At 43.8% G+C, this 13027-nt stretch overlaps 1 protein-coding gene across 1 annotated transcript; it reads right to left on the reverse strand.

Moving 5' to 3' along the window:
- Positions 1 to 3203: 3203 nt before the first annotated feature.
- LOC138394619 (thioredoxin-like) lies at positions 3204 to 4476 on the reverse strand. The gene is made up of 3 exons (XM_069486779.1): positions 4348 to 4476; positions 4113 to 4277; positions 3204 to 3257 (listed from the first exon to the last, which is right to left on the reverse strand). Exons 1-3 carry the CDS (start codon positions 4474 to 4476, stop codon positions 3204 to 3206), a joined length of 348 nt encoding a protein of 115 aa, XP_069342880.1.
- Positions 4477 to 13027: the final 8551 nt, after the last annotated feature.

Here is a 13027-nt window from a genome sequence, read left to right on the forward strand (position 1 = left end):
ACCACCATCCATCTCCAGGACTTTTTCTTCTTCCCAAGCTGAAACTCAGCATCCATTAAACACTAACTCCCCATTCCCCTCCCCCAGCCCCTGGCAACCACCGTTCTACTTTCTGGATAAGTGGGATTATATTTATACAATACTTGTCCTTTTGTGTCTGGTTTACTTTACTTGGCATAATGTTTTCAAGGGTAGGTTTGTTTTCTAAGTTAAAAAGCAATTTCACACACTTCCCGAAAGGAAATACCCTGTTTACCTGTAACCTTTAAAGACAAAGCCTGACTCTGGGCCTATGGCCACTGGAGTTGAGGGAGGCTGAGACCTGCCCCCCTAAAACCGTGGGGAGAGCCCTGGGGCCAGATGATTCTCAAAGACACAGAATTGGATCAAATCCACTGAGCTAAGCAGGTGAATGTACAGGGTTGACCCAAATGAAGTTACAGGACTATTTCCTAATATAACTTAAATTTTGAGTGATGCAGTTTTGGGTCAGGTATATGCTATTTATTATTGATGAAGATAAACTTTCTGGCAAAAAAAAAAAAAAAAGAAAAATCTTGCTTCCAGTAAAGAACGCACTATTCATAGACATCCATAGCAATCATCTCTTTTTCTTCTTTTCTTCTCTCCCTCTGAGAGGTTCCCTGAACAGAAGTAGATCGCCTGCATTTACCAGATTTGAGCTGTTTAACAAGTGGCTATTTTTGCTAATCTTTTGGATTAGTCTTTATAACTGCCAGAGAAACACCGACTTAAAAAGGAAATGTTTCTGCCTTAGAACTTCTACTCAGTTGAAAATAGTCATGATCGGTTAAAAAAAAAAAAGAATGCTGCATAAGTACCCAAACAATTTATCTCAAAACTGGCCTGGAGGGCTAAAAATAACCTCTAAACAAGTAACAAAACCTGGGCAAGGTCCAGTATAAGAAGCCAGAGCCAATAGATCCTTTGGGACGTGAGGAACCTCTGGGCTAAAGGGCAGATCGGCTCTTGGCTTACTTTGATCTGGTGCCAGGATCAAAGCTGACGCAGAGATTTATTCCTATGGTTGCAAAAGTGCAACAGAGCTTTATAAAGCTTTGGGTGGCAAAGCACTAAGATGCATGACGTCAAGAAGTCTTCCCTGGGCTGGGCGTGGTAGCTCATGCCTGTCATCCTAGCACTCTGGGAGGCCGAGGTGGGAGGATGGCTTGAGGTCAGGAGTTTGAGACCAGCCTGAGCAACAGCAAGACCCCGTCTCTACTAAACATAGAAACAAAAATTAGCCAGGCAACTAAAAATAGAAAAAATTAGCCAGGTGTGGTGGTGTGCACCTGTAGTCCCAGCTACTGGGGAGGCTGAGGCAGAAGGATTTCTTGAGCCCAGGAGTTTGAGGTTGCTGTGAGCTAGGCTGACGCCACGGCACTCTAGCCCTGGCAACAGAGCAAGACTGTGTCTCAAAAACAAACAAACAAACAAAAACAACAAAAAAGAAGTCTCCCCTGGGCAGTGTTTTCAGTTGAGGGGAGGAGTTAGGAAACAGATGGGACAACTCTTAGTGTGCAGGACTGACGTGGCCCTGGCAGAATGTTTAGTTTCCCTGGCTCTCATCCCCAATGCTGATGACACTTGCTAGCCATTGAGTCAACCCAAAACCACCCCCACGTATTTCCAGATGCTCCCTGGGGGTCAGTACAGCCACCCCCTACTAAGAGCCACTGAGATGGCATGTCTGAACACAGCTCAGCCTGGCCAGCTCCCATCCCAGTACTCCCTTTATTTCTCCCCTTAAACTGGCTATAGCATGGGCTTAGAGTGTACACTAAAATAGCTTTATTGAGCTATAAGTCACATACCATACAATTCATCCATTTAAAGTGCATAATTCAATGACTTAATATATTCACAGAGTTGTGCAAACATCACCACAATTAATTTTAGAACATTTGCTTCACCCCAAATAGAAACCCCGTAACCTTCGGTCATTGTCCTCCCTAGTCCTCTCATCCCTACCCCAGCCCCTGGCAATCACTAATCTGCCTTCTGTCTCTGCAGACTTGCTTATTTTGGATACTTCATATAAATGCAGTCATACAATATGTGGCTTTTTTTTTTTTTTTCTTTTTGAGACAGAGTCTCGCTCTGTTGCCTGGGCTAGAGTGCCGTGGCATCAGCCTAGCTCACAGCAACCTCAAACTCCTCGGCTCAAGCGATCCTTCTGCCTCAGCCTCCTGAGTAGCTGGGACTACAGGCACGCGCCACCACGCTTGGCTAATTTTTTCTATTTTTAGTAGAAATGGGGTCTCACTCTTGCTCAGGCTGGTCTCAAACTCCTGACCTCAAGTGATCCTCCCATGTCGGCCTCCCAGAGTGCTAGGATTACAGGCGTGAGCCACCGCACCCGGCCTATGTGGTCTTTTGTGTCTAGCTTCTTTCTCTTTGCATAATGCTTTCAAGGTTCACCTGGTGGTAGCACGTGTCAGTACTTCATTCCTTATCATCGCCAAGTGTCTTAGTTCAGGCTGCTATAACAAATTATTAATATCATAGACTGGGTGGCTTAAACATCTATAATATTTCCCACAGTTCTGGAGGCTGAAAATCTAAGATCAGTTCCAATTTTCTACATCCTTGCCAACACTTACATTATGTCTTTTTGATTATAGTCACCCTAGTGGATATGATTTGCATTTCCCTGATGACTAATGATGTTGAGCACCATTTCACGTGAGTTAGTTATATATTTGACTAGTTTGTTGTTCCCTATTCTTACTGAAAGAGCAGATGAATACAATAGTCAACATTTCCTCCCCCTGGGTGGCTTTGCACTCGTATAAACTTAGAAATATTGCCTTGTCCCTCAAGGCCAGAGAAGGAAATTAAACTAAATTTGAATGGCGTTCAATATGTGGCTGTCACTAAATCCTCTCACTTAATCTTTCCAACAAGTCTGAGAGAGGGATGGTGTAGCCTGGATTTTGCAAATAAGAAAACTAAGGCCAAGGCCAGGTGCGGTGGCTCATGCCTGTAATCCTAGCACTCTGGGAGGTTGAGGCAGGAGGATCACTTGAGCCCAAGAGTTTGAGGTTGCTGTGAGCTAGGCTGATGCCATGGCACTCTAGCCTGGGTGACAGAACGAGACTCTGTCTCAAAAAACAAAAAAAGCAAAAAAACAACTAAGGCCAGACTTCTTAAGTATCTGCTGATGAATGGTCAGCTGAAACTCAACCCCACGTCTGTGTGGCTATGTTTTCCTCGTGATCCTCCCCGATGGGCGTCTGTAGCAACAAGGTGGGAGGCAAGAGTGTTGGCCCTTTTGCAGCACACTCTCTAGAAGCATGGAACAGTCCTTCAGGTGCCCATTCTTCTGAGAACCAGCGAGCTCAGAAACAGGAGCCCCAGGTCTGCAGACATTCCTAAGAGTGAATTGCCTATTGGGTCCAAGGGTGTCATAACAGCTTGGGCTGCTATAATAAAATACCACAAACCAGGTGGCTTAAACAACAGACATTTATTTCTCAGTTCTGGAAGCAGGGAAGTCCAAGATCAAAGTGCTGGCCAATTCAGTTCCCTGGTGAGGACTCTCTTCCTGGCTTGCAGACAGCTGCCTTCTTATTGTGTCTTCACATGGCGGAGCGAGCGGGCAAACTCTGATCTTTTCCTCTTCTTATAAGGACACTAATCCCATCATGGGGGCCCCACCCTCATGACCTCATCTAAACCTAATTGTCTCCCAGAGGCCCCAACTCCAAATACCTTCACACTAGGTGTCAAGTCTTCAATGCATGAATTTTGGGGGACACAAAATATTCAGATCTTCACAGAAGGTCAAGGTCTATAGCTGGGGAACCAAAGCCTGGGAAGAGGTTAGAGACATCCCACCCTCAAGAATAAGAGAGAGAGACAGAGAGGGCTGAAAGATCTTCCCATAACCAAGTCAGAAGAGAAGGCTGGGGCACTGGGCACTTCATCTAGGTGGATCTCACAAGACCTCAGAACCTTTGTTATTTCTCCTTAAAAAATTTTTAAATTTTTTTAAAGGGTAGAATTAATATTTTATTGTCATTTATAATCAGGTGGCAGTTGGATATGTAGTCTCCATACTTCATACTTTTTGTAAATAAAAAAATTACAGGTTTTAAATAGCCAATGGCTAATAAGAAAACATGATTAGAATAATTATTAATGGTGGCTTCAAGACTTTCCTTATTAGCTCCAGAAAACTCACCCACCTTTTGTCCCTTTTTGAAAAACTGGAGGGTTGGCATGCATTTGACTTCACACTCTGAAGCAACGTCCTGACAGTCATCCACATCTACTTTGAGGGACAGACACCACACTGGACTACTTTTCCAATGAAAAGAAAGAATGAAAGAAAGTCTTGATCATTTTGCAAGGTCTACACCCTGTGGCTGAGACATCAACTACTACTAGTTCATCTCCGGCAGCAGCCAGGCCTTCCTGAAAAGCAAAATTGCTCTCGATCTGCTCCACCATCATGGCTACTGGGATCTGATGAGTGACTATAAGAACTGACGGAAATGGATCCAAAGCACCGGACCAAGGTTTTGTTAAAAAAAATCTTATTGTGACAAAATATACATAAGATTCACCATTTTAACCCTTTTTACCCTTTGTGTCAGTGTGCAGTTCAGTGGCATCAAATACATGCACAAGGCGTGCAGCCACCACCACTGTCCATCTCCAGCACCTGTTCATCATCCCAAACTGAAGCTCTGTCCCCATTAAACCCCAGCTTCCCGTTCCCCCATTTCCCTTCTTGCCAGTTCTTGTTCTGTGTTCTCTTCGCAGTAATTACAGTGAAACTTTCAATAGGGATGAACCCTTATACAGTATTGGGGATCACAAGAAACTGGGGCAACTGCACCTGCTCTGCAGAAGGAAACCTCAAGAAATAAGAGCCGGCACTGGCAGCTGGGAAAGAAAAGGAAAAGCAAGCTGGTCCCAAGGAGCCAAAAAGGAAAAAAATGAAGAAAAAAGGGGGCCCGTCTGCAATGAGGGGGAGGACCGGGTGCCCCACGGAGCCAGACGTGCAGGACCTGGGAAGCCTCTGGAAAAAGCATCAGGGTGCAGCTTCCCAGGGCAACCAGAGCAGAATTGTTGAATGGTCCCGTCACCACTGCCTACGACACTTTCATTTTCGCTCTAAGTGTTCCCAGTAATTTGCTGTTCAATTTGGTAGAAATACACCCACTTAATAGCAAATCCAATTAATGTGGATTTTCCCCATTTGTCATCCTAAGTAACTAGGGCTTTGCTTACATGAAAACTTATAATGAATTACTTACTCCAAGCAGCAGAGCAAAACCTGACTGTAATTTCTTATTATCAGTTTGTTTTCACATTTTATTTGTTTTAAACAATTGGGTCATGATAAGGTTCTTTCTTGGGCAAAGAACAAAAAAGAGGGAAAAGCTGCTAGAACTAAGGGCTGCGATAGGAGCTGGGCCACTGGCCACAAAGGAGAGGACTTGGTCTTTGACAACTTGATGGGGACAGTGGCTGCCAGTCATGGCACATGACAGTACCAGACTTCTTGTCTGTCTGCTGCTTACAGAGCAGAGACGATGAATGATTGCATGCATTTAAGCCTGGGGGGCTTCTGAGCCTGTGAGTTGGGAAGACAGGGGGTTCAGGGGTCCTGAAGTTTCTGCCCAGGGTGGGCAGGCAAAATCACACTTCTCTAGTCCAGGAGCTGGATCTCAAAGCTTTGTCTTGCAAAGTGTAGCTCCTCATGCAGGCCTGGTTGGCACACTGTAGCTACTCAACAAACCTTTGTGAGCCAATTACCTAGGGCTGAAATGAGGCACCTATGATAGAAGCTTTCACCCAATCCAAGGAGCTGGAACTCGAGTCAGCAAGTGTCTGAGAGCCACTTCCAACACCTTCTAGGACTTCTCCCCAGCCTCAGGGACTATCTCAGCACTTACACACACCCACACATTAATGATTGGTGTGGGGTCACTTACCTCTCCAGCCTGATGCTTGAGATCAACTTCTGTTTTGCTCACCTGTTTATCTTTAGAGTCTGGCACCTCTATCACAGTGAAATAAAAACATCCGGTTCTTACCGCAAATCCTGGAACACTGAAAGTACTATTGCAGAACATTTCGAGCCTTGGCCTGCCTGCTCTGGCCTGCTGTAAGAGTCCCAAATGCACGTGGGGCCCACAAGCCAAATCATTTGAAGGAAATGAATGTGTTTCCCTAATGAGACGACCTCAGTGCTTTGATGAGCCCTACCGAGCCCAGGATGGCGTCCAAGAGGATGGAGAACGTCATTATTAACATTTGGCCATACTTCGTTCATGAAGCAGAAACACCCAAGAGCATCCAACTCTAGCCAATCTAACCTCTTCTGCTGTATCGTGTGGAAGAGCATGCTGTGCTTTCAGACTGAAGAATATCACTTTACAACAAGCACGTTGATGTTCTATTGTGAAATAAGACCAAGAAGGAATGCCCTTCCCAGCCTATCTCCAGGGAAATCCAGACTTCACAGGCCTGGCAGGAAAACATCTACTTCCTGCCCATGACTGTAAGATGCATTATGTCACATGGGGAATACATTCCAAATCCTATTTTTGGCAAAAGAGGCAATGTTGGAGGCAATGGGGGCAGAGGGCACCAAGTCCAGCCTCGAGCTGGAAGGAGCTCAAGAGTTCCTCAGTAATCCCGCAGTTCTAGGGGTACAAATGCTTCCGAGACCTGCCTCCATTCCTCATGGGCTTCTGCTCTCACGTTTCGAGGCCCCCCGTGGCTCGAGTCTGGGGCGGGGGTTTGCTGTACAGGATGTTCTCATGAATCATCCCAAGTTCGACGAACTGTCCCATTATCAGAGCCAAGGTCAAGCTTTAAACCTGAGTGTGCACTTCCTTTGGAGTGTGCTAAAGGGTAGCATACTCTTGAACAAGTCACACGCTCTGGCAACAGTGTAAGAGAAAATGAAAATTTTTAAAAGGTGCAAGACCGAAAGAGACTTTTCAGCCAATTGATATTTGCACGATAAAGTGCTTAGGCTTCCCAAGGTTATACATTTTTTAAATAAACAAAATAATATAATATCAAGGCAAAGAGAGGTCGCTACTTGCTGAGAACCTCCTAGGTACCTGGCACTGGGCTAAACTTTCACATCTTTTACTCCCAGAGAACTATGAAATCCCTTGCGAATAAGATAAAAAGCGAGAGGCCAAAGACAATCCCTTTTTGTAGGGCAAAAGCTTACAGAAAATCATGTGCAAACTCATGATCTTTTTTTTCGTCACTTTACAAGAATGGTGTTTTTGTCTTACACTAATGGAGGGGTGGTTAAAAGTGAAAAAAATCACACACTTTAATATATTAAAGTAAGATCTTCATGTCCTGAAGACGCAAAATTGTCACAAGTATGTCCATAAGGTCTAACAGGCTGTCGAATAGAACTCTCAGTGACGATGGAAATGCCCTTTATGTGCGTGTCCAATACAGTAGCCACAAGTCACACATATAGCTACTGAGCATTTGAAATCTGGCTAGTGTGAGTGAGAAACTGAATTTTAAATTGTGTTTAACTAAAATTTAAGCTGTTATACATAAGTATATACAATTTTTGTCAATTTTTTTTTTTTGAGACAGTCTCGCTCTGTTGCCCAGGCTAGAGTGCAGTGCCATCAGCTTAGCTCACAGCAACCTCAAACTCCTGGGCTCAAGCAATCCTTCTGCCTCAGCCTCCCGAGTAGCTGGGACTACAGGCATGCGCCACCCTGCCCGGCTAATTTTTTCTATATATTTTTAGTTGTCCAGCTAATTTCTTTCTATATTTTCTAGTAGAGATGGGGTCTTGCTCTTTCTCAGGCTGGTCTCGAACTCCTGACCTTGAGTGATCCACCCGCCTCGGCCTCCCAGAGTGCTAGGATTACAGGCATGAGCCACTGTGCCCGGCCTGAGTGACTATCTTGAAAGGAAGTAACAAGGACCATGGCATGAACAGTGAACCGGGTTCACTAAACTGTTCAAATCCCGACTCTGCCAGTCCCGAACCATGTGACCTTGCTCCCATGTCTTCAGCACAAAAATGAGAGCCACTGTTTTTCAGGATTGTTCTGAAGATTAAGTTAGTGCTACACCCAGCAGCTTCAATGCCTGTTCACACCTAGGAGTGGGGGCTCAATGAACGGCTACTATTAGCTAATAAATGGTTAACTGCCTGATCGCAGATGGAATATTCGTAGGAGTTATGCCACCAGTGACAGTTTCTCTTTTAATAAAACATCTTAAAAGAACAGTAAGGGTTGGGCATGGTGGCCCATGCCTATAATCCCAGTTCTTTGGGAGGCTGAGATAAGAGGATCTCTTGAGGCCCAGAGGCTGATGTTACAGGGAGCTATGATTGAATGGCCATTGTGCTCTAGCCTGGGCAACAGAGCAAGACCCTGCCTCTAAAAAGCAAAAAACAAAAAAACCACAGTAAATATGGGGGTCAACCATATGCATAAAGATGAGTTTTACCATAAAAAGATATGAGTTTTATAATAAACGCATACTAGGTTTTGTGATCTTGCAAAATGTTTTGTTTTTTTGAGACAGGGTCTTGCTCTGTTGCCTGGGCTAGAGTGCAGTGGCATCATCACAGCTCACTACAGCCTCCAACTCCTGGGTTCAAATGATCCTCCTGCCTCAGCCTCCCAAGTAGCTGAGACTACAGGCACACACCACCACACCTGGCTAATTTTTCTATTTTTAGTAGAGACAAGGTCTCCCTTTTGCTCAGGCTGGTCTTGAACTTCTGGCCTCAAGTGATCCTCCTGCCTTGGCCTCCCAGAGTGCTAGGATCACAGGTGTGAGCCACCACCTGATCTTGCAAGATGTGACCAAGCAGTTTGACTATTACATGTCTGACTCAAGCAGGAGGGAGGAAGCGCCATCCTAACAATTTTTTCACAACAGACTAAAACAGAAATATTTAATAAAGAGAAAGCATAGAGTTTATTCAAACAAACTGCTTTATTTTCATAAGTCATAAGTGGTACTCAAAACATTTTTAAGACATTAGTTTGCAAGCTATTTATATATACTCTATTATCCCCATTTGCCATTAAAAAAAAAAAAAAAAGTTCCCTGCTACCTCTTTTACAAAAATGCACTGGAAAGGGCAGTCGTTCATTGATATTATGGAACAATAGCAGCTCTCAATCCTTTAATAGATGCCTACATGTTAAGAACATTTCACTACAAGACACAAAAGAAATTTAAAGTGATTTCTGTAGTGAAAAATTGACCCGTTCTGTGTGGCAGATTTCCCTTTAAGGGTCTTCAGGAGGTTCTCATGCAAAGAATAGGCTCAAAAGGGGTCCACCGCAGTCCCCCACGAATCGGCACAGGGATGCCACCATTCCAAAGGGGCCCGTGAAAGCTCCCATCCCTGGGGGGCTGCGTACATCCTCAGGCAGAAGTGAAAACTCCGACAAGCCCACTCTGAACAAAACTACTATTCCTGTAGACGCAGTGCAAAAATGTGGTTTCTTACTGAAAGTCATTCTCCAAAATAAAAAATAAAAACAAAACCCCACACTGGATTTTTCTAACACCTTGATCATCTTGCTTTAAAGCACCATCAGTGGGTATTGAATTAAAGAGTTACTATCTTGTTGTAAGGTTTGCTACATTACACTCACTTAGGTCAACAAACCACGCTGAACTGAATTCAATGTGGCATTTCCACGTTAATTTTTGCATAAGAATTTGGATAAACAAAATAACCAGAAAGAACATCCTGAATCAGCACACTCCCTGAGTGATCACGTGGCTCCCTCTCGTGGCCACTGTGAACCTCAGACGCTTTCTAACTTCACCCATTCCCCCCAAACTATGAAGCTCTATAAATTACCCTGAGCTTCACTAAATACACACTGTCCCGTAGCAGTGGCCCATCCACTGGGGCCTGCTTCTGTCATTCACCTTCAGAGGGAGGTGAGAATTTTCCATCCTAACTTAAAATTTGCCCATAATAAAGTCCACTTAATAAAGTGACTAATTGGCATTCTCAAATGACACTTGACCTCATCTGCCAACTTAAAACGCAATATGCATATGCCCCTATAGCTTCAAAAATAAGTATCACCTTTTAAAGAGCCTTATGCTGATTTTAACAGATTTTAAAAGAAAAACCAGGTTTTTTCAGTCGTGTTAATAGCCATATTGATGGATTTAAACTATGAAAGTGGTTGTGTGCGTTTCCCACTGAGAAAGAAGAGGGCCACGGCAGGATTTAAGCCCAAGAATCCCTTGCTCACCTGGGCAGGTGCCTTGATCTGAATGATTCTCATCCCTTTTCCTGGATCCCTTTTCCTGCCTCCCACAAACCAAACCCAAACCCACCATCGGTCATGAATCTGAGTCGTAAAGGGCAAAATGCACACATCACATTTTAAGTTACAAGGTCAGGTCTGAAAGCTGAACCCTAGTGTTCTGCCACTCTGGTGGTCAAAAGACAAACACGTTGCTCCCTGCAGGAAGCTGGTAGAAAAATTAAGTCATTTCTGGTATAATATTCGCCACATAAACGATGTGAATCTTCAAACAACACAGCTGATTCCGGTCTCCCAGGACGATTTTTAGAGACAGTATGACAAATAAAGACAACAACCAGAGCATATAACACGTTCAACTCCAAATGCATAATATTTACATGGAACCAAAGTGAGGTGTCCGGTTAAGATATTGTTATAGAATCCCTAATAGAGGAAAAAGGCAGCTGATTCTAATGGAAATTCCCAATGTTCCAACTTCTCTAAATTCATGTACTTGCCACCTCTTGCTCTGACGCAGTGGAGTAGGAAACGTGAACATTTATTTGACAATGAACCCTGCCTGCCATTCGCCTGGATGCAAGGACGCACCATCCGCTTCGACATACTCTCCCAAAGGAACCACACACAACACAAGGCCAGAAAGAAAGTTTGTCTCCCTTACTGCAATTTCTAAATGAACGCAGACATGGATATGTTTGGTCTTGCCACATATAGAACAAAGTACTTGCATTTAAAATAAGCCAACCCCGCTCTTTTCTCAGCTCACCCTCATATGATAGGTTTTTCCGGAACGAGGTGAGTCATCACTAAGTCTTGGAAAGTGGGGGCATGACAAGAAACAGTGATTTCCTTACACTGAGTCATACGTATGTGCCTTTGTACTAGGTAGGATATCACCTTAGATGTCCTACAAAGTTCTAGACTTGTCAGGGCATCTGAGAACTCCGCTGAAAAGCAGCAGCTATGTGACTTAAAAGAAGCACAGACACGACACTTTCTCCAAGTCATCAGAAATAAGCAGCAGTGGAATGCTGGTAACCTTACGTACAAGTTTTCAGAGTTAGATAACAGAGCCTAGTTCCTCATCGTCAAATTACTCATTTGTTTTCTGATAGCAGAATCAGCTCTCTTAGTAGGCAGACAGGGGGAGAGAAAACAGGTTAAATTCATTGCCTTAAAAGAAACTAAAAGCATTAAACAATTAATTGGAGAATTCCACTCTAATACTGTGTGGTAAGGCACAGCTACCCTAGAAAAATCTTACGTACCTAAACAACTTAAAAGAACTATAAGGAATCTACTCAAACCACAAAGCAAAACTGCAGTAATGTCTGCTCCTGCTCCCTTCAATAGATCTGTTTAATAGAAGAAAACATCACACTCAAGGACTTCTCAGCCACCTTTCACTCAACCAACCACTTTGTTAAAAATGTCTTGCCCAGGGCACGGTGGCTCACGCCTGTAATCCCAGCACTTTGGGAGGCCAAGAGTTTGAGACCAGCCTGTGCAATATAACCAGACCTCCATCTCTACAAAATATTTTAAAAAATTAGCTGGGCATGGTGGTGGGCACCTGGAGTCCCAGCTACTCAGGAGGCTGAGGCAGGAGGATCGCTTGAGCCCAGGAGTTTGAGGCCGAAGTGAGCTATGATCTGGCCACTGCACTCCAGCCTGGGAGACACGACGATAGCGTCTCTTAAAAAAAAAGTCTGTATGAATTTCAGAATACATAGAGATTTACATTAAGCTCTACAACATGTCTTGCATCCTACTTATGAAATTAATAGACTTACAAGAATGATCTAAGTTTCAGGGTTTCCTAATTTACTTTTTATTCTCTTTGTTTGCAACTTCATAATCACTTCAAGATCTTGCCATTCATTCCGATGTCAAAAAAAGGGAAATTATGACGTCCAAATATGAAAAACTAAGTCCAAGATTTTGCACTACGCATTTTTTTTCCAAGACGGAGTCTCACTGTTGCCTGGGCTAGAGTGCCATGGTGTCAGCCTAACTCATGGCAACCTCAAACTCCTGGGCTCAAGAAATCCTCCTGCCTCAGCCTCCCCAGTAGCTGGGACCACAGGCATGCACCACCATGCCCGGCTAATTTTTTCTGTATATTTTTAGTTGTCCACCTAATTTCTTTCTATTTTTAGTAGAGACGGGGTGTCACCCTTGCTCAGGCTGGTCTCAAACTCCTGACCTCGAGCGATCCTCCCCGCCTCAGCCTCCCAGAGTGCTAGGATCACAGGCATGAGCCACCGCGCCCGGCCTGCATTGTTTCTAAATTTAAAATGATTGTGCTGTCCAACAGTTAAGAGCAGAATCTTTTTTTTTTTTTTTTGAGATGGGAGTCTTGTTATGTTGCCCAGGCTGGTCTTGAACTCTTGGTGGGAGCCACCACACCCAGCAAAAGTCAGAATCCCAGAAAGGCAAAAAGAAAAAAAGAGAAAGAAAATGCATGTAACTTAAAGAACCACAGTTCTTTTCAAATAAGCTTCCCTTGGTTTTCATTGCCAAAATGATATAACCTGAAATATTTCAAATGAATGGTCCCTTTTATAATTCAATCATGGAAAGTTAATGTATCCGAAAGAATACCTTATTTCTGTACTAATTGCCTCAAAAATAGAAAAGCTTGTAGAAGGCCTTTTGTAGGCGTGAAGAACTTTATGCATATTTATCATAAGTTTCCTCTGGGCTGTCACCTCTCTTCCCCAGAACTTTCAACAGGA

The sequence above is a fragment of the Eulemur rufifrons genome, chromosome 14 (assembly GCF_041146395.1).
Source record: "Eulemur rufifrons isolate Redbay chromosome 14, OSU_ERuf_1, whole genome shotgun sequence".
In the NCBI taxonomy this organism is placed as follows: domain Eukaryota; kingdom Metazoa; phylum Chordata; class Mammalia; order Primates; family Lemuridae; genus Eulemur; species Eulemur rufifrons.

Excerpts from the sequence above, each read along its gene's own strand:
- LOC138394619 (XM_069486779.1), bottom strand. The coding sequence starts at position 4,476 with ATGGTGGAGCAGATCGAGAGCAATTTTGCTTTTCAGGAAGGCCTGGCT. Across the intron at positions 4,278-4,347 it reads TGATCAAGACTTTCTTTCAT|GACGTTGCTTCAGAGTGTGA; the intron begins TCTTTCTTTTCA and ends GATGACTGTCAG. Across the intron at positions 3,258-4,112 it reads CCATTGGCTATTTAAAACCT|ACGCCCATCGGGGAGGATCA; the intron begins GTAATTTTTTTA and ends TTGTTGCTACAG.